Genomic DNA, 27,117 nt, shown 5'->3' with positions numbered 1-27,117 from the left:
TAAGATCAACAAAAGGATTACCCAATAAAAATATCAAGTAATTGTGCGTTATTTTTTTTATTCATTTCTTAAAAATACTATTTTTTATTTTAATTCTTGTTACCTCCGTGCGACTTTAGACGAGTGCCAGAAAATCTCTTGGGTGCCAGAATATCTTTTGGTGCAGCAAAAAGAAAGCAACAAAAGGACATGAGGCAGAGTGCCAAATGCCCACTAGATAGGGGTTAAATAAACTCCTCGTGGCACGTGATGTAAAGCACTAAAGCTGCGATTCTTTTGTACCAAACAGAGAAAAAAACCAGTGATCTCACGTGGGGTAAAATGGACGGTGGACTCCCTCCACAACCACAAAACAATTTTATCTTTTATCTTTTTTTTTTTAACATTTTTTTAAAATGTTTTAAATATTTAAAAAAATAATAATTTTAAAATAATTACTTAACAATTGAGTAAAAAAAATAAAAATAAAAAAGTCCAATCGGTGACCACCTCGGAGAAGCATTTCCCTTGTAAAATTTGCATTGTCTGCTACTATTTCCCATTCTCAAAACTCAATCAAAACAAAAATTTTATTTACATTTATTTTTGTTTTGTTTTCTTTATACATTCTATTAATATAATTAGTTCTATCATTTTTTTAATATAAAATAATTATTTTGACTAATTAAATTAATAAAATATACAAAAATATGAAGAAATATTATATATAACGTAACTCTAATAAAAAAAGAAATGAAATATCACTTTAGACAAGCTTAAACGAGAAATTTTGATAATGAATTGAAATGTGAATATATGAGATAAAAGTTAAGAGTTAAATAAAATATTATTTTTATTTTAAAATTTTAAAAAATTAAATTATTTATTGAGTTTCGTATGGTAGTTTGAAAATTTTGTAACAATTAAATGAGATAAATTAAAAGGTTGCATCAATCCAAACAATCTTAGAATTTTAAATAAACAATTTTCTTACAATATTTTTGACAAAAAGACAAGTTCCACCTCAAAAATTAAAAAAAAAAAAAAAAATTATTAAAACTCGTACTTAGTATTACCTACTCGTATAAAAAGTGTTCCATTGACGTCCAAATTCATTAATATATTATTATTCATGATTTAACGTGAGATAATTTGTGAGAAATTGTATAGATTTGGTTTCATTTCTTTACTCTAAACTGTTCGACTCAAATATAATTTGTCATTTATGGATCGTATTAGCCAATAGTATTTGGAAAATTATTTATATACAATATTTTTTATAATATATTTCGCAACAATATGTTAAATAAATGATAATTTTGTAAAATACTTTATAAAAATAACATTATTTTACAAAAATACCATTATCTTACAATATTGTTGTAAAATATATTGTGAAAATGTGTTGTGTACATATTAATACTCTTTTTCTTTTTTTTTTTTTTTATAAAATTTAAATTTGTAGATCTATTGTGCATTTGACACATGCTTTATTTTAATTTTTAATTTTACGAATTTATTGGTATATGTAACACGTTGATTCTCGGATCGGTTTGATATGGTATTCACTATACCGTAAATTTCGAACTTTGTTTTTTTTTTTTTTTTTTCAGACTTGGTGAAATAGACATTTTTATAAAAATGGAGACTACATACATACACATGGACAAAACAGACCTTACGAGACTTCATTGTCCCTGGGATTGACTTTTAAAACGAAGTGATGCGACTCAGCGAACCCGAAGAAAGGTTAAATAACAATAATAGGGCTTTAAGATTAGATCTTTTTGTAACGCTAGAATGCCACAATAAATGGTCTTATTCACAAGTCTTCTTTTAGCCTCAATGTTAAAAGATTTTCTGATGTAGATTGAGTTGGAAACCACGACGAAAGAATGCCTTGTCATTGAGTGTAGAAAACTTATAGCAATTCTTCTTGGTTATGATCATGTGAGCTTTTCTCCACTACAGAATGTCCGGTTTGAATCATAACTATTATTTTAAAGACGAATTCATCCCTACAGTACTTTCAAAATATCTAATTGATCTAAAGATCATCTTATGACCTAAAGATCAAACTTTACTACTACAAGTGATTTTAACTTATGTCCTTTTTAATTCCTAATATTAAAATTATGAAATATTAGTTCATATCAACTAGGCTACCACCTTAGTGGTTATTCTTTTTCATATTCTACATGAACACGATACATTCATTTTATATATATTGTGGCAGGAACATATCACTCTATATATATTTTTTTAACAAATTTTTGTTTCTAATACTTGTTATATTCCGACAATTTGTGAAAAAGACACAAATTGTAGATCCCGCTCAGAAACCCTTCTTTGCCAGACTTTATATATATATATATATATATATATATATTTACAATCAAACAATAAATGTGGACCATGTGTAATATCCCGCTCCAAGAACCTCTCTCTACCACAACAATGACATTATGACACCTCGTGAACTTCCTTGTACTATTTTTGTACCTAAATGTGGCATCCCCAATCCCTACAGGAAAAAATAAAAATCAATTTACATTTATATATAAAATAAAATAGTTTTAGATGAAAGTTAAAAAAATATTATTAGAATATTAGTTTTAAATATTATTATTATTTTAAAATTTAAAAATTTGTAATGATGAGATGAGATAAAATAAAACACTTTTAAAATCTAAACGGGACCTAAATGACAACAAAGGCAACCAAAATGACTTTTTTTACTAAGAAATGCAACTTGGTTATGAATTTGCCTATACTCACAACCTTTGAATGCGTGAATTCTTATTGTTTTTATTATAAGAAAATTTATAAAAAAAAATTTATGAATTAATGTAATTTTATGTGATACATTAAATTTACTTACAATCTAACTATCACATTAATTTTATAAATTTATTTTTATAAAATTTCTTTATTATTAGAGATTTTTTATACATAAATTACAATTAAAGGTCGTATTTATCCTTTCTATAGATGAACAAGCAACTTCCTCTCTCCTTCTAAGCACGAGCCATCTAACAACCGCTAGTCGTCTTGCACATGAGCCGGGGTCAACATACAATTTTTATTCGTGTAAATTTCATAAAATATAGTTTTAAGCCTCGTTTGCTTTGAGAGATGAAATACAAATTTTTAAAAACTTCTTTAAGTTTTGTACGGTCAGATACTCTTTGAAAACAAATATTTATTTTTTATTTCATCTTATTTTATTTTATCTCTTATTATTTTATAAATAATATTAGATACAAGTTTTAAATAGATAAATCTTATATAAATTTTTTATAAAATAACGAGACATTAATAAATAATAATTTTTTTTATACTTTTTTAAAGCAACATCTATTTTTTTATAAAAATTTATTTAAGATTTATCTCTTAAAAAACTTTTACAAATTATTTCTTTTATTTTATCACTATTCATCAACTATACCATACACAGAAAAAGCTGTCAGTGGGCTATCCTTTCTTTCTTTCGGCAGCAAATAGTGGGTTCCAGTGGCAGTAACACCGAAATGTGTGAAAAAATAAAAAAAAGCAAGTGGTAAACAGAAAACACCGTAATGTTAGGAAAAAAAAAAAAAAAAAAAAAAGAAGCAAAAGGCAAGTGGCAAATGGAAAACGAAAAAAATGTTGGAAAAAAAAAAAGAAGAAGCAAAACGCAAGTGGTAAACGGAAAAAGGAAAAAAAAAAAAAAAAAAAAAAAAAAGCAACGCAACAAAGCCCAAGAAAAACTAAAAAAAGAAAAAAACCAAAATCTAAGTGGGTCCCACTATCATAAATACTTCAAAAAAAAATTAAACTAATCTCCTTTCATTTCCATAAATAAACATAATTTTATCTTTTATCTCATTTTATTTTATCTATACTTAATACATCTCATTACTATTCACATATATCTCAAAATATCTTATCTTAAAAACAAACGAGACGTTCGAGATGTCTGCATTTATTTATCGATGAAGTAAGGATTTTAGCAAGAGTAAGTAGTAGTGCTGTGGTGACGTGGTCCGGTAATTTTTGTCGCGGGTTGGAAAAGTCTTTCTTCCAAACCAGAAGTGTTTTTCACAACATCGATAATATCTCCTTCCCCAGTCCTCAGTTCCCGTTTTTTGAAGTTTAAACTCATCTCTGTCCGTCCTGCGAAAAACAAACCGCAAGAATTTTTAAGCCCCCACCACCCCAGTTTCCTCATCGACCAAAGCAACAGAACCGATCACGCATCGTTGTTATTTGTATGTATTAATCATATCCAACACTCTTTGACTTTCTATCTACTTCTTCGTACTGGTTCATCACAGAGGGGGACAAGGGAGATGCTTCTGAGTCTACTGCATAGCTCACAGCCATGGATATTGCCTCCCCAAGTTCCGAGGCTCAATCGGGTTCCTTTTTCCCGGAGGTGATTTTTTCATGGCCAAAGTCTCTTTCTTTTTTCATTTTTTCCATGTTGTAATCGATTTGTTTGAGTTGAAGTATGTGACATTTTCTCCCAGTTTGAATTATAGAGGTGTATTGATCCTGCGTTCTGCATTCTGAATCACTGTGCTTATTTTTCTGTTTCAAATGTCCACCGATGCCAAGCAATCCCATATTGTAAATTGACTTGATCATCGACTCTCTCTGTGGGACTTTTAACTGAAGTTTAGGGAAGTATTTAAATCATTATTTCTAGTCAGGGCAGAAGATGAGATGTAGATGGAGTGATTACTTGTATGCAGAATCCTTCAAGTCTGCGTGCGGGGCTCGCGCGCGCGCGTGTGAAAGAGGAGAGTAAGTGGTTGTCTTTGGGCAGCCGGCAACGTTTATGGTTATGAGCTAATATTATTATCAAACTAGAGAGAAGGATTATGATCATTAGGAAGGAATCAGGTAACGTGTTCTTAGATAGGGCTGAATGCTGACAAAGGATCCATGTGGGCGATCCCAATTCAGAAGGGCCTCGTAATGCCATTCTGTCGATCTTCTTTCCCAAAGAGTTAAAAATTCACCATTTGGCTGGATGATGTCCTCACCATTGTGCTTGGTACTAATGTGTCCACTCAACCTATCTTGTTTTTTTGGCCTTTTTCTTTAGGCTTATTGTCACCTTGTTGTTTGTGGAATTTTTCACACTTTATTTATTGTTTTTTTTCGGAAAAGCAGTTGTTCTTGGAAAAATTTGTTTTGTGACGGTTAGTTTATTTGCAGTATCATATGCATAACGGTAAGTGTTAGCTTGTTCAGTGGGCAAAGTCTTTTGTATTGTACAAGGTACCTGGGAGAAAATCCTGCCTACACCATGGGAATGGGATTCGAGGGAAAGAAGAGGGTCGAATCCCGTCTTGTATCCCATAGGTCCAAGGGGCCTCCCGGGAACAATGTAGAAAAAATCTTACACAAAATGTCATCTGTAAGATTGCTTGGTGCTGATATCCTCCGCCCGCATTTTGTTATATGTGAAGTACCTTTTCTCTTGAATTTTATTGTAGAGCCGGAGCTATAAGAGGCTGAAGTTGACATGATGCTTTTCAGGATATCAATGTCGGGCAATTTCAGGCGGATCAAATATTCGGATGCACATGCATGCAGTTCCATAATACACAATGGAGGTGAGTATAAGCAGTAAAAAAATGTTTATCCATACATCCATTATATGAATAATCTTTCCAAGTTTTTGACTTATATTCATCCACATCTTAGCTTCCACACCCAATCTAAAGCTTTTTATATGGTTTCAAACAGGCCATCATGCTCTGTTTTGATGTTCCTTACGATAATTCCTTCCGGTTTCAGCTACTTGCAAACTGTTTGATTATGACATATTAGCTTCGCTTTTATGGTAACAATATGGTTTGCACGGCAAATGATTCACTTATTGTTATTTTCTAGGGAGTGCCTATATGTTTAGGTTACTTGATTATCTTCAATAAATTTTTTAAATAAATTTTATTTTTTTAGATTTTTTTTTTTCTAGGTCAGTTTTATTAAAGCTCAAAGTGGCACAACCAAAGTACACTGGGAGTATACTTTACAGAAGATATTCTCTTACATTAATCTCTGGCACTCAACTGTCTCCCATTGAGCTTCCTTCCGAGTATAGATTGCATTGTGAATTCTTGATGTGACTGTTTTTGGTCCTTTCTCTGGGGGTAACTTCATGTGTTGGCATTGCCTCTTTGTGCCTGCTGTCCATTATTCATCCTTGCTCTGTATATCATATAGCTGTGCTTTTCTGAAGCAACTTAGATCAATCAAATGTTGGTTGGCTGGTGACGTACCACGTGATGCAGTATGCAGTTTGACTATACATCTAATGCTGTAATAGTGCCATGCCATTCACTACCTTTAAAATTGATTATTTCCCCTCTTCCTTTGAATATAGTATTTAGTAGGGAACATTTTGGCCCTTAACAATCATGAATGCCACAGGTAGATACCAGTTGGAAGCATGGTTGCTTTTTCCCAGGAATAAAGTATCTTCACTTTTCGTTATTTTTTGCCATCATCATCCTGGTGGGATGTCTTTGTTAGTTGGTCAGTTCGTGTATGATCCATCTAATGAAATTTGATTACTCCTTTTTTAGCTGGGCAATGAATTTGTTGTATGACTCACTATGTCAATTGGGGGGGGGGGGGGGGGGGGTTGGGGGTTGAGGGGGATGAATATGTGTCAGTTTCTCTAGAAGAGAGAGGTAATTGATTTTATTTCAATTATGGCAATCAACAAGATTTTATTTCAATTATGGAAATCAACAAAAATATGCTTCTCTTTTTCTTTCTTGCGATGGTCTACAGATCAGCTTTTTTTTCTAACATTATTCGGTGTCTAACCACTGCATAATTATCTAATATCTTTACAGGGAACTGGGGGGCTAGTTCTCAGAGTACAGGGGATAGGTCAGATTCCAATATGTACATAAATGTTTCAGATGATTTGAATGGCAAATTCGTTAGTATAGACTGGGATAATTTTTATCAGGTGAGCATTTAATTGGAATATATTTTTCCTTTATTGTATTTTCCTAAGATATATCAAATTTTAGGTAATGATGCCATGTAAGAACATTGAGTTTCATACCATTCTTTTGCTTCAATACAAGGACTTAAATATTGGTTTCTATCCTTTTCCAGTTTTATTTTTTTCTTTAATCAAAGTCACATATTGATGTTAACTTACTGTTGCAGATAATATTTACATCTACAGCATCCTGTGCACCCCTGGGATTAGTCGGGACGTTGTTCCCGGACACTCGGTGCCAATAATAAAAAAAATTACAGTATTTCTTGGAACTTGATTGATTAATATTTTGTATGCTTCTAGTTAACTAGATTATAAGAAATCTAATGGCATTCACATTATTGATTTTGGCTAAAAAAAATGATGATATCAAATTGCTAATCATTTTGTGCTCATAATTGCATTTTAGAATTACAGTTGTAAGAGCTGAAGTAATGGTGTATGGGAGAGTCTAGGCATTATCCCCGTCTCAACCAGAAAAAAAATAAAATTTAGGTTTTGGGAAGCAATGTCTGTGCAAGAAAGGAATAATGTTATTGGCAGAAAAGTGCCATCATAAAATCATATCCATGATTAAAAGACAAGGAACAATGAGCTTGGGTCTGTAAGTTGCCAGATCTTTATCACTTGCAATCATTAGATTGCGGTGGCACTTGTTCAGAAGAGATAGTAAGGGTTAGTATGGTGGTGATTCCTTTTCCCTTTCGCCGCTGGACTGGCATGGGTGGGGAGCGTCAAGGATAGAAGTTGATGAATCTGTTTTCAGTAAGATGCCATGTCTTGCTGAAATTGACTAATCAGGATTATATGTCAACTCTTATTTATTTACTGATTCATAATCAACTAGTTGCTCTGAAGATGGAACTTTTTGAAAGTTTGTAAAGTTGAAGAGTGAAAGGACAAGAAAAATCTTGGAATAACTGATGTTTGTGCCATGCACATGAGCGTTGCAAGAATATGCATATCAATTTCTATGATTAATTAGTTATCTTTTTTTTTTAAGCTAATGATTATTGGAATTCCATAACTTTGAAAGAATATGCATATCAAAGTCAACTGATGCGTTAAACTGGTTTGGTCCTCTGTTTGTGAGACTGCACTTCTGGATGAGTGGAAGATTGCACCTAGTTTCATGACCCTTGGACTTGCTCCCTCAGATTCTTCATTTATTTCAGTTTTTGGCCAAAACATTGTCTAGATAGTTGAATTTCTTACTTTTTTGTGTTAACAATGAGTTGCAGTAAAAACAATGAGTTGTACTATGAAAAATTGCTCAAAATATTTCTGTAAGAATGTGTTGTAAATGTCCTGATGCAATGCACTCTACATGCAGGGTTATCAAACTAAGATCATGATGGGCTCAATGTCATTGTTTTTGCTACTCAGACTAACACAGTTAAAATTGCCTAATCCATTGGTAGTGGTGGTCCAACAAATACTTCCCTGTATAGTTCAGATTTGGGGTAGCAAGCTTGCCTTTTGCTTGTGTATCTAATTCCTTAAATAAGCCCAGACCTCTTCAATTGGATGTGTCCTTGCCTTCATTTCAAGATATTAGATGGAGCTTTGCGCGGTTATTGTACTTGCTCAACATCCAACTTGAGAAAAATGTTGCCACGTAAGTGAAGTATATTCATTGTTCATGAGTTAGCGCATTTATTTGTTGACTGTTTCATGAGGAAAACTTCAATTTTCTGGGAAGAGTTCATGGTAATTTATGGGCAAAGACTGCACCTTTCTCATGTTGATAGTAATGAGTTTCCACAGCCAGGAGAGGATTTAACTGTGATTTGATATTTGTATTGGCTCTCTTGCAGTCTAAAATCTAAATTTTGGTCATCTGATTGATTTTCTAATTCATACTTGCCACTGGTCATAGTTCATAGATGTTTCCGACATGCTGTATGTATGGCTACATACTTGGTAAATATCTTAATGTATCAAAAACTGTCTCTGTGTCCTCGTTGATGTGCTGGATCATATTGTTGATATTTTGCAGGTTCTTTATAGTGGTCCTTGTAGCGTGCTTCACCTTCGTTGTCATTGGTGGTTTCCTTTTCTTCAAGTTAAGGTAACCAACAATCTACCAATTTTCAGTAAAGTTTTGATGTATAGTTAGTGCCGGTATTTTTCGTTTGGTAGACGGTCATCCATGCTTGTTTGCTAAATTTGGTATGTCCAATGTTGAACAACACAGGAAGAGCACACAGTCTCTGGAGGACTGCTGCTGGGAGGCTTGGGCATGTCTGTGTTCATCATCTACTCATTTAAAAGTGTGACAGCCTCTTGTGAATTTGATAGTTGTTAAAGCACTTCCATTGTTTGTGCATTGCACATGTCGTCATGAAATTGTATTGTGTCTAAGATAAGCATCTTTATGTGTTGAACTGCAGCAAAAAACACGTGTTGAACGTGTAATTGGCTTGGTTCTTGCTATTTGGGGCATATTATTTTACTCTCGCCTGTTGAGCACAATGACGGAACAGTTGAGAGTAAGCTCCTGAAATAAGAAACATTTACTGAAGCTTGCATGTCATTCTTTTTAATTTTTTTTTTCTCTCATTTTTTGTGCAGAACAATATGCAGAAGCTCAGGGAAGGGGCTCAACTGCACGTTATGGAGACTGATCATATCGTTATATGTGGAGTGAACAGTCATCTGAATTTCATACTGAAGCAACTAGATAAGTCTCATGAATTTGCTGTCCGCTTAGGTACTGCTACAGCTAGGTAATTGATCTTTTACTACCAGTTCAGGTTCTATATCAATATCTTATGTTTATATCTACAGATTCCATGATCCTCTTCCCTATGTTTACAGGAGGCAGAGAATTCTCCTTATGTCTGATCTTCCAAGGAAGCAGATGGACAAACTAGTTGACAGTATTGCTAAGGATCTTAATCATATTGATGTCCTTACAAAGAGGTAATTATCGAGTTTTTCCTTTCTTCTAATCACCGCATTACCTTGTAGAAGATGCCCTCTTTTCTCTTCCCTGGGACTGTGCCAAGAGTTTATTCACTTGTTACTTTTCTTGGTTGGGGATCCCTTAAGTTTTGTGATTTTTCCTATTAAAAGACAGTTTACCTCCTCATTGTTCTTTTTTTTGTGTGTGTAATTATTATTATTTTTAGTACTTTCCACTTTAAATTGAGCTACATCCTAAAGTAATGCGTAAGCTATAATTAAAAATAAAAAAAATCCTAAAATATTAGAACTACAATGTTGATATTATTTGCTGAAATCACTCAACAGAACTTGACTTTAGATGGCTCGATAAAAATAGGAGTGATCTTACTGCTTGTGTGGCCAGTTTCTCTAGTAAATTCAGTGTAACCTTATAATTAACCAGAATGGAGATATTGCTTGTTAATGTTGCTTTCGCTGGTCTGGATGACTTTAATTGAAAGAAAGTCCTGCAGACATTATAAACTGAATGGTGCTTTGTAAGTAAAAGCTTGATCTCTTCAATGAATTTCATCACTGCCTTTCTTTTCTCTTAGAACATTAGTTACTTGGGGAGTGGGCCCCTTGTCCATAATGGTTATCATCACTTATCAGTCTGCATTCATGTTCTATGATGTTAAATACTTGAAGATATGAATTGCAGTTGGATTAGATTTAATTGCCATAGTTGACTTGCTTCCATCTCTTACCTTTTGAGGTTCCCCTTCCACAGTTGTAGTCTTAGCTTAACGAAATCCTTTGAGAGAGCTGCGGCCAATAAAGCACGGGCAATAATTATACTGCCAACAAAAGGAGATCGGTAAGAGCCTGATCAACTTAAAGGAACTGTGGAGCTTTCAATGTTTAATCCACTGTTTGGTTGAAAGCTGTTTTCCTTTGTATCAATTGATTGTCCAAGGATATATCAATGTTGCTTTGCCATTGATGGAGTACATTTAACATTGATCATGATCCAATTTTTCATTATCAAAAAAGTTATATTGAAAAAAATATGTAGTAGTAGGCGGAACCCTTCTGTAAATGTCAAAATTTTTCCTTTCATTTATTTCCAGTTTCCTTTCCCCCCTATTTTTGTGCCCTATTCACTTTTTGTTGTGTTTCACCTACATGAACCTTTTTTATTCCAAACCCGATAAGAATGGGTTGTTGACTGAGAGCCAGAGGTGGGATACAGGTGGGGGTAGGCCCCCACCTACTTGCTAAGCCCGCCAAGCGAGCCTTCTTTAAGATTCTTTGCATCAGCCTGTTACACTGTTTTCCATGTATCAATGAAAGAGTATTGTGGACCTAGGAGTAAGATGAAGCAAGTTAAGTTGATAACAAAGATCATCATGAGAGGAAATTTATTACTTATAAAAAAAATCATAAGAGAGAATTTATTATAGATTGCTCAGGTTGAAGACATTTCATGGTAATTGGCTGTCTCAATATGGATTAATGTTGCTTTTCGACATTGCATTTTTTTGTTGTTGTAGGAAGCAGGTATAATTATGAATGGATATTGCTGAATTTTATAATGCATCTTTTTTATTTGGTGTTTTTGACATCTCATTCTTTTTCTTTTAAAGTATTTTAGACATCTCATTGTATTACATCGTTTGATCCATTATGCTATTAAAAACACGTACTAAGAATGTAAAAAAGAATATAATGGTCTTGATAGGATTATATAAACAAAATGAACACTTATCAAAACAGAACATAATGATCTGATAAGATTATTGCCCATCAATGGCTAGCTTATGCTGTCATTGTCATGTGTTTTTGGTGGATAATCAGTCTAGACCATCTCATTGTCTCATCCCCTTACAAAAGAATAGGTTGACTTTGATATTTGGCAAGATTGTAATGATAGAACCAAAACTAAACTCAATTGGGAGGAGTTGGTTTAAGCATGGTCTTGATAGGATTATATAAACAAAATGAACACTTATCAAAACAGAACATAATGATCTGATAAGATTATTGCCCATCAATGGCTAGCTTATGCTGTCATTGTCATGTGTTTTTGGTGGATAATCAGTCTAGACCATCTCATTGTCTCATCCCCTTACAAAAGAATAGGTTGACTTTGATATTTGGCAAGATTGTAATGATAGAACCAAAACTAAACTCAATGGGGAGGAGTTGGTTTAAGCAACCGAGTAGGTCTAAATAAATTGGTTAATTAGTTTTGTCAATGACTGGCAACAAGTTATTCAACCCAGATTGAAGGGTTTGCAAAATAAAGCAGGAGGCTTTTAAGAATGTTGATTATGTTGATAATTGGCATGTTCACTTCAAATTTATGATTGTACCGCCCTAAGGGAGACCCATACACCATCTACCATTTTCATTCAGTATAGGGTATCACAATCTACCCCCCCTAAATTCCCGACGTCTTTGTTGGGCCTGCCCATCGTAGGTGGCATAGCTCAAGTTCCACATTTCTGGTTGGGATAGGCTTTGATACTATTTGTAACGTCTTAAGGGAGGTCCAAGCCACATCTGGGCCTATGCTCCAAAATGACTAGTCAATGATACAATTGGAATCCCATTGGAACCATTATTAAGAGCAATAACTTCTCATTTTCAAACAATGGGGGGTTTCATACACCACATACTCTTATAATTTAGTATGGGGAATCACAATGACACAATTGCAAGCACCCTTATTAGCCCACTTGTACTCGTCTATATCCGGTGGCACTTTAGATTATTTTGTGTAGGGTAACAACATTTTTGCTTTTGAAGAGATCTTAAAAATCCACTGTTGAATTTTATCGACTTTATATCCTCAATTGATAAGGTTTGATGTTGATACCGATGCATTTCTCTCTGTACTGGCGCTTCAACCAATTCCGAAGATGGAATCTGTCCCTACCATTGTCGAGGTATATTATTTTCTTGCTAGTATCTAGTTGAGGTCATGTTCTACGATTTATTGTGATGATTATTCCTTTTTAATGAATGCAGGTGTCAAGTCCCAGTACATGTGAGCTCTTAAGATCAATATCAGGATTGAAAGTAGAGCCAGTAGAAAATGTGGCATCCAAATTATTTGTTCAATGCTCTCGGCAGAAGGGGCTCATAAAGATCTATAGGCATTTGCTTAATTATCGAAGTATGGTACAAATTCTCTATCATCTAATAATTTACTTACAAGGTTCTCAGTTAGACTTCTATTTAGTATTCAGTTGAATTATCACTGCCAGTTTTTTTAAGATGGCCCCATCAAATGATAAAAAGTAGGAGCAAAACTACCACTTCAACCCATCATTTCAATCTCATTTTGGTTCTTCTAAATTTTAGTGGTTGTTTCTGCATCGGTTTGGTTTGGGTCTATGGTTGATGGAATTATCTCCTGATTCAGTTCTGGGGTGGTTTTAGGACTTCCATCTTGGTTGAACCCAAATAAAGTTGAGCATATATCGGTAGTCTTTTATGATCCAGCTGTCAGGAGCAATTTAAAATTTTTCCGAAGTGATTACTTTTCTATCTAAGTGATGTAGTTTCTACTCAACCACTAAATGGTGTTATGTTTTGTCTACTCACTCCTTGCAGAAAATGTATTTAATCTTCACAGCTTTCCTAATTTAGCCGGAATGAACTACAGGCAGATACGGCGTGGGTTTCAAGAGGTAGTACTACCGTCAAAATGCGATTTTTGCTTGCAAATAACATCTTATATAGATATACTAATTTTGAAACTTTTGCTGGATATATATTATCTCAGGCAGTTGTTTGTGGTCTTTATCGGAGTGGGAAGATATACTTCCACCCGAATGACGATGACATTCTGCAGCAAACTGACAAAGTATGTTCCCTCTAAGCTTAGTTTGCATTCCTCCTTATTGTAAAATGAAATTAGGGTAAATTATATTTTTCCTCCCAGACATACCATCTCATTCTTACACCCATAAACTTTTATTCGGTGTAACTCAGATTTTAATTTGAAGTTTAATATCAGTTACCCCATTTCGTCAAAACCACCATTAACTTAATATGTAAAAAGATAAAAATTACCCTCCAACACAATTGAAATGCTTAGTTTTAATATTAAGGGTTTTTTCGTACATATTTCCTTTTGAATTAACATTGGTATTTTACGGAGGGGACAAACTGATACTGAAATTATAATATGAGGTCCAAGTTGTACGGAGATAAATTTTATGGGTGTAAGTGAAAATGAGTTGGTAGTCCATACTGGAAAATGTAATTTACCATAAAGTTAGCACCATGATTTAGAAAATTTTATGATTTGTGAAACTGAACACAAGTATTTCTCTTCCAGATGCTTGAATGGTTTGATTGATATGTTCTGGCTTGGTCTCTTTCTAGTGATTTCCCCAAATATTCATTTAGGAGATTACCGTATAGATAATAACAGACTCATAATATGTCCTTGTATGATAACTTACTGTAGTCTATATGGATCTTTGAGATCTTTGAAGGCCCATTAATTTGGTTACAATACAAAGACATTTTGTGAGTGGTGCTAGACTTGACTGATTGATCTTTGCTTTGATGCGGAATTTTTCTACTGATTCATAGTTGATGGCTGGAGGGTGAATACTTTTATTCAGAATTTGTTTGATGAATTTAACTTTACCTGCTGCTGAGACTTCAATCCTTGTGAATGTCTATCTAAAAGAGGAATCATGGATCTTAAGTTGAAGAATATCCAACTTGATGTACCTAGGCACCTATAAAAAAGAATATCCAACTTGGCTGTCAATTACAAAGAAAAATGTCTCCCTTCAGAAGACAGCACATGATCTTCCTGGTAAGGATCAGTTAGTGGAAAGATGACATTCATTTAGTAATGTTACATGGTGAAATAGTGTCTATCATGGTTATATGATTAAGCTGAAGTATTATATCCTTAGACCATAGCAAGGTTGATGACCTTGGGATCTGTTATTTATTTAGAAATTCCCTGACACTGATGAGACTAATGCCATATGGAAGCTTAATTCATTATGGTGTTTTGTTGTCTGAGCTGGTCATGATTGATTGTCTAATTCAAATTTAATCTTTTTGATTGCCTTTTTTTTTACAAAGAAAGGTAAGCTTCCAACAAAATTGTTTTCAAGTGTCTACGTTCTAATATCCTTTTACTTTCTTGTTTTAGATTTTATTCATTTCACCAGTTCATGGGATGAGGAACTCGCGGGTTGCATGTCTAAATGTTATAAAAGAAGGAAGCAGTTCTAGTCAAGATCAAGAAGTTGTAGAAAACAATGGCAACTATTCAAATCATGCCACTGAATTGAGGAAAAGAAGACTCGAAAATATTGTAAAGCGTCCCAACAGATCAGGTTCCAAGGTAAGAATCCCATGGACTGATACTCACTAAAATAGCAGTATGCTATGGAAAGGGTTTGGATGTCACTTTGATGTTAGTGTGGTAATGTTTTGTATGTGAATACAGGCATCAGACGGGAATCTTGGACCAAAAGAATGCATACTTTTGCTGGGGTGGCGCCCAGATGTTGTAGAGATGATAGAAGAATACGATAATTATCTTGGACCTGGCAGTGTAGTGGTATGCTTCTATTATCCATTACGAATGGTCAGTGTCTCTACTATATACTATCAACTTGTATCCCACCCGTTAATGCAACAGGACGTGGTTGTCTAACTCGACTTCTGCAGCGAGTCTCATTGCGTCTGTATATCCTATCAAATTGTACATTTATCTACACATGCATGCCTCAATTTTGGTCTTGGAGTTTTTAAGTAAAAATTAAGGCAGTAACATGCATGTTGGAGACGCATTTGTCAATTTATTGGTTGAGCCTGAGACAACCTACAACAATAGTTTTATTGACTTTTTGGCTTATAGATCTTAGATATACTTTCTGATCTGATCGACATAATGATCAGTATATATATTATATTTTTAGTAATAATCGTGTTATTTAAAGCCAAGACATAAATTGAAACAGAGAGGACTTGCCATTCATATGCTTCTTTCTTGTCCATATGAAAGGTGCTATTGTGCTTAACCCTTTAAGTTCACTCCTGAAAATTGTCCAACAGAAGTTTGACAGCCAATATGCATCCCTTACTAAGGATGGCCAGATGGGTAACCTGCTCATTTGGTGTCAACAAATTAAAAAGTTCCAAAGCATGCAGTCTAACATGTACTTTGTCAGCTTGAGAAAGATGTATTTGACGATTGGTAGGGATATGAGTTCAGCAACCACAAACAAGAGTAAACATTGTTGTAGCTATTGAGGCGTGATGGATCATGGTTCAAAAGTCATTTACGTTGAGGTTCTAGATCATACGTTCATTCATATATGCTCGATAACTTTGTGCTTGTATGTATGCAGGAGATTTTATCAGATGTACCGGTAGATGATAGGAACAGGGCAAGAAAGATTGCTGGGCGAGGCAAACTCAACAATATCCAAGTTTCTCACAAGGTACATATCGCTCAGCCAACCCAGAGGGTTGAATCTTTCTCCCAATTTCTTTGACTCTTTCTTCCCTTCTTCCTGCTTTCCTTCTAATCATTTTCTTTTTATATGCTGCAGATAGGAAACCCCATGAACTATGATACCTTGAAGGAAACTATAGTAAACATTCAAAAGTCTTTCCACAATTGTGAGGATATTCCTTTGTCGATAGTTGTCATTAATGATAGAGAGTGGCTGCTTGGAGGTAATTAATTATACATGATGCTATAGTAAGCTGAAGGTTGCCTAGCACTAACCGTTCTCTCTTCAGATCCATCCAGGGCAGACAAACATTCTGCATATTCTCTTCTCCTTTCCGAAAATATCTGCAACAAGTTTGGAGTAAAGGTGTAAATAGATCGCTTAAATTATCTTTTAATATTCGTCCTCGTATTCTATATGCTAAAGACTAATCTTGGAGATTTGTTACTAAGAGAGTTGTGGTACTCATGAAGTTTTGAGAGGAAAGAGAATTAAGAGGATGGATGATTGTATTGCAGGTTCAAAATCTTGTTGCAGAGATTGTTGACACGAAATTGGGCAAACAAGTAATTATTACTTCAGTAAACAGTTTTTTCATATACAAATTTGTTATCTTTTATTGTATTTGTCCACATCACTAATATCTTTTAAATGTTTACAATTTCTACAGATTACAAGGAACAAGCCATCCTTGACTTACATAGCAGCAGAGGAAGTAATGAGCCTTGTTACAGCTCAAGGTCCTGAATCCTTGTACTCTTCCTGCTGTCAGATTAACTTTAAGTCTGTACTTTCATATTAGAAGTAATAATCAGTTTGTACAAAGCAGTCGCAGAGAATAATGAACTGAATGAAGTGTGGAAAGACATCCTGAATGCAGAAGGCGATGAAATATATGTGAAGGTAAAATTACATCTTCCTCCAATCTTGCTCTATTTCGAATAGATACTTTTGAGGTAATTAGGAATGAGAAGACTTCGGAGGGTGCTGCCTGGTTGTGTTATAAAATGAAGGCCGGTTATTCTCTTATTTTGTGTGTTAACTAATTTAGTTGTCCAGAAAAAAGGGAAAAATAAAGGATTGTCACATCATGTGACTTGCCACAGACTGCTGATATTATATTACTGGTTATAAGAGGCCTTCAAGTGATTATATCAAGTTGTTCACTTTCTTACTCATGCTTGGATCTGCCATTGCATTACATGATGTCAGTGGAAAAAAGCATATAGGAGGTGAACTCAAAATCATCATAGGAAAAGGCATATCACTTGCTACAAAAGTAGGTGAGGTTTGGATAGTTAGTTTAGATGAGATGACTTGAGATAAAAGTTGAAAGTTGAATAAAATATTGTTAGAATATTATTTTTTAATATTATTATTGTTTTGGAATTTAAACAAGTTGAATTTTTTATTATATTTTATGCGAAAGTTTGAACAAGTTGTAATGATTGGATGAGATGAGTTGGGATCAACTCTGAATCCAAACGGGACTTAAATGGACTGCTTCCATTCTAAATTATCTCACAAAATAAGACTAAATGGTTTGGCCCCTAGTTTTTTTTCCTTTTTCTAGTGGTAAATGTTGTGGGAAATCTCTAATGTATAACGGGTGATCCTGTCAACCACCATTCATGGCCTTTCTTGCTTTTCCTCAAACCCCGTGGCTTGTGCATAGTTCAAATTAAGTTGGTCATTTGAATGTCCTGCTGTGAACGGAAACCTTTCAACAGTAACAATCTATGTGATAACCAACACAATTATCCATTGTAGCTGCATATTTTACATGCCCATCTTTTTATTTTTCCTGGTAGGATATCAGCTTATACATGAAAGAAGGAGAGAACCCTTCATTCTCTGAGCTCACCGAAAGAGCGTATTTACGGCGAGAAGTTGCTATAGGTTATGTGAAAAACAACAAGAAGGTAGGATATCTCCATTTGGTTTTGAACAAAAATTGTTATGGAAACTTACTCAACCTTATACTGTTGCAGGTTATTAACCCAATTCCCAAGTCAGAGCCTCTCTCCCTTGAACTGACGGATTCTCTAATAGTTATATCCGAGCTTGAGGGAGAACAACCCATCATTGTGTAAGATGTGGGAGAACAACCCATCATTGTGTAAGATGTACAGTTCAGTGCATAATACATATGTTTCCCGTTTCATTTTCTATCGTCGCCGGGGCATCATTGCAGCTATCTTGAAGGAACTTGAGCCGAAACGAGGCCATGAATTTTCTTCTTAGAAGATCAAACACCAAAAGATATAAAAACAAGTGAAGTTTTGATGGTGAACTAGTCTTCCTGTAAACTTTCCAGTTATCATCATTTTTTTATATGACTTGTGTCCAAACTACCCTGCATCTCTGTAGTCTTCTAAAAGCTTTCACTCTCGAGATTATTGTAATTTGTAAGCCAAGTATTTGGCCTTGAATATAGAGGTTCATATCAATCTAATAAAGATTCTGAACTAACCAACATAACGATCTCTCACTTTTGTTCGTTTGTATTGTTTTGTTGTTTTTTCTCAAAAGCATTATTATTTGATGCGAAAATTTATGCTCAAACGTACTCTCTGATTAATAATTATCAATACCAATGAAGCAATGAAATCAATTTAGCATCCTATAAGGATTCATTGCATCTAATTTGCATGGATATTGTTTGGGATTTCTTTAAGAAATTGAGTTTTTTAGAATAGTGCTTTAATTGTAGAGAGTAGTGTTTTAATTGTAGAGGGTGCAGTTGATTGTGGTTTACTCAGGATAGGTTCGAAGGATTTTATCTTGGAGAGGTTTTTCGACATAAAATAAATAAATAATTAATTATAGAGCTTCATTAAAAAGCTCTACTATTAAAAAATCGTTTTTATTTAATAAACTTGAATCTAAAATATTTTAAAATTAATTATGGTAATTTTTTTTAAATATAGAGTTATCTGTAGGAGTTTTTTAAGTAAAAGTTGTGTTATTTTAAAAGAAGTGAACTATTAGCGTTTTTTAATCTAAAGTACTTTTTACAAATTTATCAAACATACTATTTTTTCTTTAAAATAATTTTTAGGATGTTAAAAACACTTTCAAGCTTTTAAACTCAAACATTAGGTGAATATGTTAAAATGGTTTTTTTTTTTCTTTTAAAGAAAGTAGTAATCATATTAATTAATTAATTGGATCTTATCCTTTTATCTTCATGCAGCATCAAATAATTAAAAATTATTATTTTTAATTTTCACATATTTGTTAAATATTTCAACAATAAGGCCTCGTGTGTTTTCAAGAAACATTTCATCTCATCTCACTTTATTATTACAACTTTCTCAAATCTCCACACAAAATAAAATAAACAATTCAACTTTTTCAAATCTCAAAACAAAAATAATATTAAAAAATATATTCTAACAATATTTTATTTAACTTTTTAACTTTAATCTCATCTCATATCATTTCTGAAAACAAACGAGTCCTAAGAGATGACGATTAAAAAAATTAATGACTGATATTATTATTTTTATTTTTTATTTTTAAAAAAGAAGATTACGAAAACCATGAGCTGATATACATCAAAATCAGTTTGGGGAAATATTAGAATTTTTCTTAAAATTTAGACGTGGCAAATAAAATTTGTTTCGATGACGTGGCAAAATAAGACCCGTATTCTCGTCATCGCTGTCGGAGTAATGCATGCACTTTATTAGGGCAAATTTTTATTCGTTCTTTATTTCTTGTTTGAGCGACGCAACGGCAACTCCTATCCCAGAACGTTGCGTAGGCCGTAAGCCAGAAGAATCGATCGGTGACTGATCGGATTTTTTTGGGCGGACACCATGGCGCATGGTGGCTATGGCAAACGCAGGGTCAAGCCCGCGGGTCGCCGATCTAAGGGCTTGGGCATAGCTAAGAAGCCCAAGTCTGTTTCTCTCAAGAATCGGATTCGATCTATCGAGCGCATGCTCCGGAAGGTACTTCTTTGATTCTATTCCAAATATCTCGAATTTTCGCTATTTGATCATTTGTAAAACTAAGTCTGAATGCCCTTTGTAGAAGTTCCTGTTAGGTTATTAGGGATAGGGTTGGTGTGGCGATGGTCGTTTGTGACACAAACTATTTTCAATCGGCTCTAGCTGAGTTCTATTCTATTGTAACTTTAATTCTCTGTTTGGTTGCTGACAATACATCTTTCATCTTTCAGGATTTTCATCTTTGTTTTTTTTTGTATGGGTGATACATAAACAGTTGGGTGTACTAGGTCGGATACTACTTGGGTTAAGTCTTTGAATTTCTAATTGCATATCTACATAGTTGATAACCTAATGCTCGCATTTTTGCTCTTTTTTTTTTTTTTTTTAGAGTCCTGTAGCGTGCGCAGAGGATGCTGATTCTTCTTGAACGGAAATTATTCGATTGCAATTTAAAACACAAATTTTCATTATGTCATTAATACCCGTGCTATTGATATAGTTTGAGATTTTTCTCCGTAGAGTTGCTTCTATGTAATGTATGCCAGTGCATTCTTCAGCTTTAGATTACTCCCAAAACGTTGTCTTCTGTTTGGTGGATCGATGTGTGCCATTTTCATTTTTCTTGTTTGGGTGGTCGTGGGGGTATTGGTTTGTGGATGCATCCTAACTAGCTGTTTTTTAAAAGGATTTAACACCTGATGTCCGGGCAGCCCAGGAAAAGAAGTTAGAAGAACTCAAGAAACAGCAGGATATCCATTCTCGTCTTGCTGTTGAACGCAAAATATTCTTGCGGGACAGGAAGATAAAATTTTTCGGTGAGTTATCTTTGAAGTTAGTTCATGACTGACTACTAGACTCATCCAATTAAAAATGTGCTTTGTTCAGAGAGAAGAAAGGTAGAAAGAAGAATAAGACGTCTAGAGAAACTGCAACGTGCTTCATCTGGCCAGGAACATGATACAAAAGTTGCGGGCCAGCTTTCTAAATTGAAAGAAGATCTTGAATATGTTAGGGTGAGCTGTGTACTAAATGCATTTTATATCTGTTACTTATCATCCAATTTGGCATTTGTATATTATTTTTGAGACAGATGTTGTGAAAATTTGTGAGTTTTGATTATGCATTTTAACCTAACCTAATCAATAGTTTGTTCATTATGCTGTGGCTCCCTGCCTTCTTTGGGAAAATGCCAAATTTTTTGTTTGTTTGAACTTATGGTCTATTGGAAAGAGCTATAAACTCGACTTTGCTTTGATCACGAACTTGTGGTCTGTTTTTGTGAATTAGGACTTTTCAGCAGTGATAATCTATGGGGCCTTAAAAGATCATGTTTAATTGCATTGCAGTTCTTTCCCAAGACAGAGAAATATGTCTCTTTATTTACTGGAGGTGATGACTCAGACATAGTTGATAGGAGAAATAAATTGCGCAAGCAGATCAAAGCTAACTTAGTTGCTGCTGCAGCTAGTGGGAAGGATTTGGAAGGTATTTACTCCATTCTAGTCCCATTGGCATTTTTCCACATATGTTTCGGGAATTGACTGAATTTTTCCTCGATTTGTGAGCCCAACTTAAATTTCTGGATATTGAATAAAGTTCATTTTTAAAGTATAGTTGCAAGGAAAATTTTGAATGTCCATTTGGAATATGCGTCATTGAAAATGTATATCTTTTAGACATTTTTGTTTGGGTCATGTGCATGTGGAACGAGCTGGCTTCATGAATTAAGCTTAAAGACACCATCAATAATATAATATTCATTTTTTGGGGAGCGTCAGAGAAAATGATCAAATATGATTTTTCTCACTGGATGGTGAAGCTTGATCATTTTTTCTAACATGTACGCATAGGCAATGCTCTTGCATATGTCTTGTATACTTCCGCTCTTGCCTACTCTTATGATCGATAAAATTTTGTAGAAGGCTTTTAAACTCCTGACAAATCATTGAAGCCACATGATCCAGCATGCCAAGCTATTCATATCAACCACTAGAGATGCTAAAATAAGTGGAGAATTCTTTTTGAATTTGGTAAAAGTACCTTGAATACTTTGAATGATTAGGATCGTATTAAATGTGAATAATCATGTTGGATTTGGATAGAGAAGCATAGCAATCAAAATTGTAATTATTACAAGTGTGTTTGAGGGGCTTGGTGGGTCCAGGGCAGATATCCAGCTCTGTGCATAAGTTTGATCTTTTCTGCTTTAAACCTTTTATTATCTGCTCCTGATCACCTACAAAAATGCTCCATCTCAGCTTTTATTTTGTAATAACTCCTTGAGTTTCCATATGTTCATAAGATTTCTATACTTGAACTTTTCTCAACAGAGACAGGGAGTGAGGATGATGGGCTTATGGATCTAAGTGAAGATGATTTCTTCCTTACTGGTAGTTCAAGTGATGAAGCAGATGCAGATGATGAATGGACGGATAAGAGTACAAGGTATTTATTGAATGAGTGAGAGGAAATGCTACTTTTATTTTTTAGTTTGAGAGGGAGTACTATTTCTTCTATAGTTTTAAGGAGTAAGGATTGCATGTGTCACATTGTTATCAAGATGCTCAGATAAAAATATGCATGGGGTTTCCTGGCAAACACACGCATAAAATATTTACCTATAAAAAAAATATGGAGGGGTTTATTATACTGGTGATTTGACAACATTGTAATTGCTCGAAGAGCCTGTTCTGATTCTCTGATTTAATTGGACCTTTTACAGAAGCTCTTATTTGTTATGTTAGCTGGGAAAATTATGACACTTTTGATCCCGCACCTATTATTATTATTTTTGATTAGAAACAAATTTTATTAATGAGAATAGGCATAACCCAAGTACACGGGGTATACAAGAGTTTACACCTAGTTAAGAGGAATAGATAGAAACAAGAAAATCACGAAAATCTAGACCATTGCAATCTACAACATTCGCCCATAGGAACAAAGTTTTCACAAAGAACAATCTAATCTCTTCCAGTGTTCACTCCTTATCTTCAGAAGTCCGATTATTATTTTATTTTGTAGTTACCCAAAACTAAATTGGTTGTGTTCATCAAGGGTTTGTCTAAAACTTTTATCATTGATTTTGCAGGGAACAGGCTTCTAGTGCTTCTGGCAAAGCAGCGTCTGGCATGTCCAGTGATGAAAGAAATCAGGTATGGTGTCTATCGAATAGTTCTCTGTTATAGGAAACCAGTTGGCTGTTTCAGCGTTACTTCCATTTTCCTCATTTCAAAGATAGGTACTTATCAAGAAAACATATTTTTGTATAGAAGCAGATTTCTGCTAGAGCCTTAATGCCTCCACCCCGCCCAGCTATCACTACAGCCCCAAGTTCTGGTCATTCTCAATCAAGGTTTGGGCCATCATCAAGCAAAAATAAATCAATACAGAGAACTGAAATGTCGACATCCAGCAATACATCGACTAGTAGAAGTGGTTCTGACTTCAAATTAAGGGGTTCCTCAAATTCGAGGACAGGTCACAGTAGCAATCTAAGTTCCAACTCTGATGCTCATAAACCCAGAAGAAAAAGAAGGCCAAAGAAGAAAAAGCAGCAGGTATTTTACTTTGTTTCCTTCATATGAATCTACTGCTACCTATAAAAGAAAAATATGTATATGCTGTTGGTATTGCACCACTATCATTTGGCATGCTAATAATTGTTAGAACACAAACCTAGCTTACCATCCATATGTGTTTCACTTAATTCTTGAACTCTTTGAAACGTTTTCTCTTAATGTCATTGGGTAGTATGAAACTTGCCATTCTTCAAAATTTTTTATGCTTGGTCATTGGCTTCAGAATGCTTGCTGTTAATCTCATATACCTGTTGTCTTATATTGGGACCATGGATCAGCAATACTTCAGGATTCATGGTAAAAACTTTAATTGACATGGATTTTTCCGTTGAATGTACAATGACTTCTCTTTTTCGGTTGCAGGCATGAATTTGAGGACTTGCTGCTGACCAATTGAACCAGTTTGTAAGATATTTTAATGCGAGACTCCTGCAGCTCAGTGTTTTAACCATTAATTATTTCTTTTTTTTTTTCCATAATTAGGTTAAGAATCTTTGCTTTACTGTTCTCTATAATGACTAGTTCGACTTTTCTTAGTCGACGCCAGGTTGATTGATATGTCATTTTTATCGTAATTGTAGATGGTCACAAAGCAAAGTTCCCTAGGGAACACCCCTGGAAAATGGGGAAGTGGTATGTTTTGCTAGTGTGAAGTTCTTGGTGCAAATTACTCGGGAAGTCGTTTTTTTTTTAAAAAAAAAAACCAATGGCATTTTCTTTTTCGGATGCTTTTCATTATCTTTTAAATGACTTGCACCATGAAAGCAAGTGGGAGAGAGAGCTTGCAAGCTGCAAGTATTGCAATGCATGGAAGGCTGGGATTATGATCCAAGGCCCTGCGCGGGTGTCCCTTTAAAGTTTTTCATGTCCCTTTTTGAGTTTATTCGGTGGTTCCACATTTTCTAATCGTGTTTACTAGAAGATCGGAATCTATATATTTTTTTTTAGTAATGTTAGGTATAATCATAGATTGTGTAAATGTTGCACATTATTTTTTAAAAAAAGAGGTGTTCTATACATCAGTCATTATTTACTCTACATTTGATATTGCCCTTTTTTTGGGTAACAAAAGACTATCAAAATTGTCTTCACCCATTTGCAATTTTTCGTTTTCCTAACTCTTATGCTCTAATTTCCACCATCTCTCCGGAAAAAAAGGATAGTTTTTAATGGCCTCATTTATTGCACATTGATTTCCCACCGATTTGTTTGTTCCAATTTTCACGAAAAACGAACATCAAGAAAAATTTTCATCCATTGTGGATGCTAGTCGAGACCACAACCTTCTCGTCGCATTCACCGATTGTGTTGATATCCGATCATCGTTATCTCAACTCATATAAAGAGGGGGCACCAACACCTTGGATTCAATTTTCTCTCGTTGTGAATCATCAAACACCAACACCAGCCCCCTGTTTTAGCCTCTAAGCTCTTCTGTTTATCTCCGTCAAAGAGATCTTCTGTAGAAGTTCTGCCAAGAAAGCCAAGCAAACAAATTCTCTAGGTTTGCGGTAGAAGATACCCGAACAAGAAAATACTTTGAAAAATATATTATCGTGACACAGATCTTTGGACGTGGGTTCCTTCCACAAATCTCTAGAACAACGAGAGAGAGGGAAAGAGAGTAAATAGGAGGCCAATTAGGGCATAATCGATCATCAGTTAAGAGGATGAAGGGAGGGGGAGATGAAGGATTTTGGAGAAGATGATTCAAGACAATATTTTGTGATAAATCACATAGAAGAGTGAAAGAATGGATGGGGAGCTGCAGAAGAGCGAAAAATGGGAGGGGGAAATTGCCGTTTCATGCTTTGGGTGGGACTGAGCTGCAAAACCGATTCACTTGTTAGTGAACCCGGTTTGCCACGTAGGGTGTGAGGTGTGAATTTGGTAAACTGGTTGATGTATAGATTATTTCTTAAAAAAAAAAAAATAGGTTTCACTATTAAAATTTTAATTTTCTTACGTGGATTCTACATTTATTTACTTTTTTCTAAAATGAACGCGCGTTGCTTGTTTACCATACAATTGCAAATATCATTTTTATTTTTTTCTATACTGTCCGCTATTTCCTACTCTTTTGGATACTTTTACCATTATAATAGGAGCCTCCTGATTATATGTTTCCCATCTATCAATCTCCATTAGCATTTAAACTCAGAGCTTGCGAGATGGAATGGAACATAGGAGGCATCTCTATTTTCTTCTGAAAAATTCTTAGAATTATCCCTTTTTAGCTCTCAGTTTATACTAAATACTATTTTCATTTTATTTTGGGACCTCACCTACGTACATATTTTCTAAAATCACTTAAAAGACTCTGTGTGTGTATATATATATATATATATATATATATATATATATAATTTGTGGAGTGGGATTTCACTGAGAAATGATCTTTCAACCAATGTTTTAAATACCGTACCGGACGTTGTACCGGTCAAGGCACTGAAACAAAATATTTCGGTATCAATACCGTTTCGGGATAGCGTTTCGGGATAGTCGATATATAAATAAATTATATATATATATAAATTATAAATAGTCTAGTCTGAATTGGTGGTTAAAAAATAAGCTTGTAGTTTGAAAAAACGAAAAAAAAAAAACACAAGTCGAGATATGGGCCGGTACAGGCCGAAATTGAGATCGGTACGGTCGGTACAAAAAATATCGACCGTACCAGCCAGTACCGTACGAAATCCAAAACACTGCTTTCAACCCATTATTGAAGACAAAAACTCCAAAAATATGGTATCTTTTATATATTTAGTGGAATGGAATTGAAATTATATATTTGATTCTAGATTCTATTTCAAATTCTATTTTTTATGGTTAGACTACAATCTCATATATTTGAAAGTCGTATAAAATATTATTATAATATTATTTTTATTTTAAAAAAATTATAATAATTAAACGAGATGATTTGTAAAAATAAACGAAGTTGACTTGACATTTATTAATTTAAAGTCATCATTTTCTTTAGAAAAAAAAAAATATAAAGCCGTTTTTATTTGGGAGCTCTTTTTAAAATTTAAAATTTAAAATTTACCCCTTTTGATCAGAAATCACGATCAGGAAGTGACCACTCATAAATTTATAAGATGATTGCCTAGGCAAAGGATAAAAAATAAAACAAAACAAAATAGAATAAAGATAAATAAATAAAAATGGCACCTTATCTCTAA

The 27,117-nt window shown here is 34.1% G+C and overlaps 2 protein-coding genes across 3 annotated transcripts; both read left to right on the top strand.

The window, feature by feature from the left end:
• The first annotated feature begins 3,987 nt into the window (after nucleotides 1–3,987).
• Nucleotides 3,988–18,861, top strand: LOC121245847 (putative ion channel POLLUX-like 2). Its single transcript, XM_041143734.1, is given in 26 exon segments — nucleotides 3,988–4,396; nucleotides 5,509–5,585; nucleotides 5,719–5,762; nucleotides 6,837–6,955; nucleotides 8,328–8,449; nucleotides 8,451–8,612; nucleotides 8,994–9,065; nucleotides 9,192–9,267; nucleotides 9,388–9,486; nucleotides 9,569–9,723; nucleotides 9,815–9,919; nucleotides 10,674–10,760; nucleotides 12,750–12,834; nucleotides 12,917–13,064; nucleotides 13,505–13,581; nucleotides 13,677–13,757; nucleotides 15,075–15,269; nucleotides 15,375–15,488; nucleotides 16,282–16,374; nucleotides 16,486–16,612; nucleotides 16,679–16,755; nucleotides 16,908–16,955; nucleotides 17,060–17,129; nucleotides 17,219–17,292; nucleotides 18,201–18,311; nucleotides 18,381–18,861. Coding segments are annotated over 26 exon segments (2,574 nt in total). The 5' UTR covers nucleotides 3,988–4,342; the 3' UTR covers nucleotides 18,483–18,861.
• A 1,216-nt stretch (nucleotides 18,862–20,077) lies between these two features.
• On the top strand, nucleotides 20,078–24,615 carry LOC121245873 (rRNA-processing protein EFG1). Of its 2 annotated transcripts, none has more exons than XM_041143780.1 (8): nucleotides 20,078–20,348; nucleotides 21,034–21,163; nucleotides 21,234–21,361; nucleotides 21,695–21,833; nucleotides 22,679–22,793; nucleotides 23,440–23,503; nucleotides 23,627–23,908; nucleotides 24,293–24,615. In XM_041143780.1, the coding sequence occupies exons 1-8, from the start codon at nucleotides 20,214–20,216 to the stop codon at nucleotides 24,296–24,298; spliced, it is 999 nt and encodes a 332-aa protein (XP_040999714.1). In that variant the 5' UTR covers nucleotides 20,078–20,213; the 3' UTR covers nucleotides 24,299–24,615. The 2 variants fall into 2 exon arrangements, with proteins under 2 accessions (XP_040999714.1, XP_040999713.1); XM_041143779.1 differs by having other exon boundaries at nucleotides 20,102–20,348; nucleotides 23,621–23,908.
• Nucleotides 24,616–27,117: the final 2,502 nt, after the last annotated feature.

Source organism: Juglans microcarpa x Juglans regia, chromosome 1S (assembly GCF_004785595.1).
Source record: "Juglans microcarpa x Juglans regia isolate MS1-56 chromosome 1S, Jm3101_v1.0, whole genome shotgun sequence".
Taxonomy (NCBI): Eukaryota; Viridiplantae; Streptophyta; class Magnoliopsida; order Fagales; family Juglandaceae; genus Juglans; species Juglans microcarpa x Juglans regia.
Note: the sequence above shows the minus strand (reverse complement) of the source record. Positions and strands in the feature narration are given on the sequence as shown.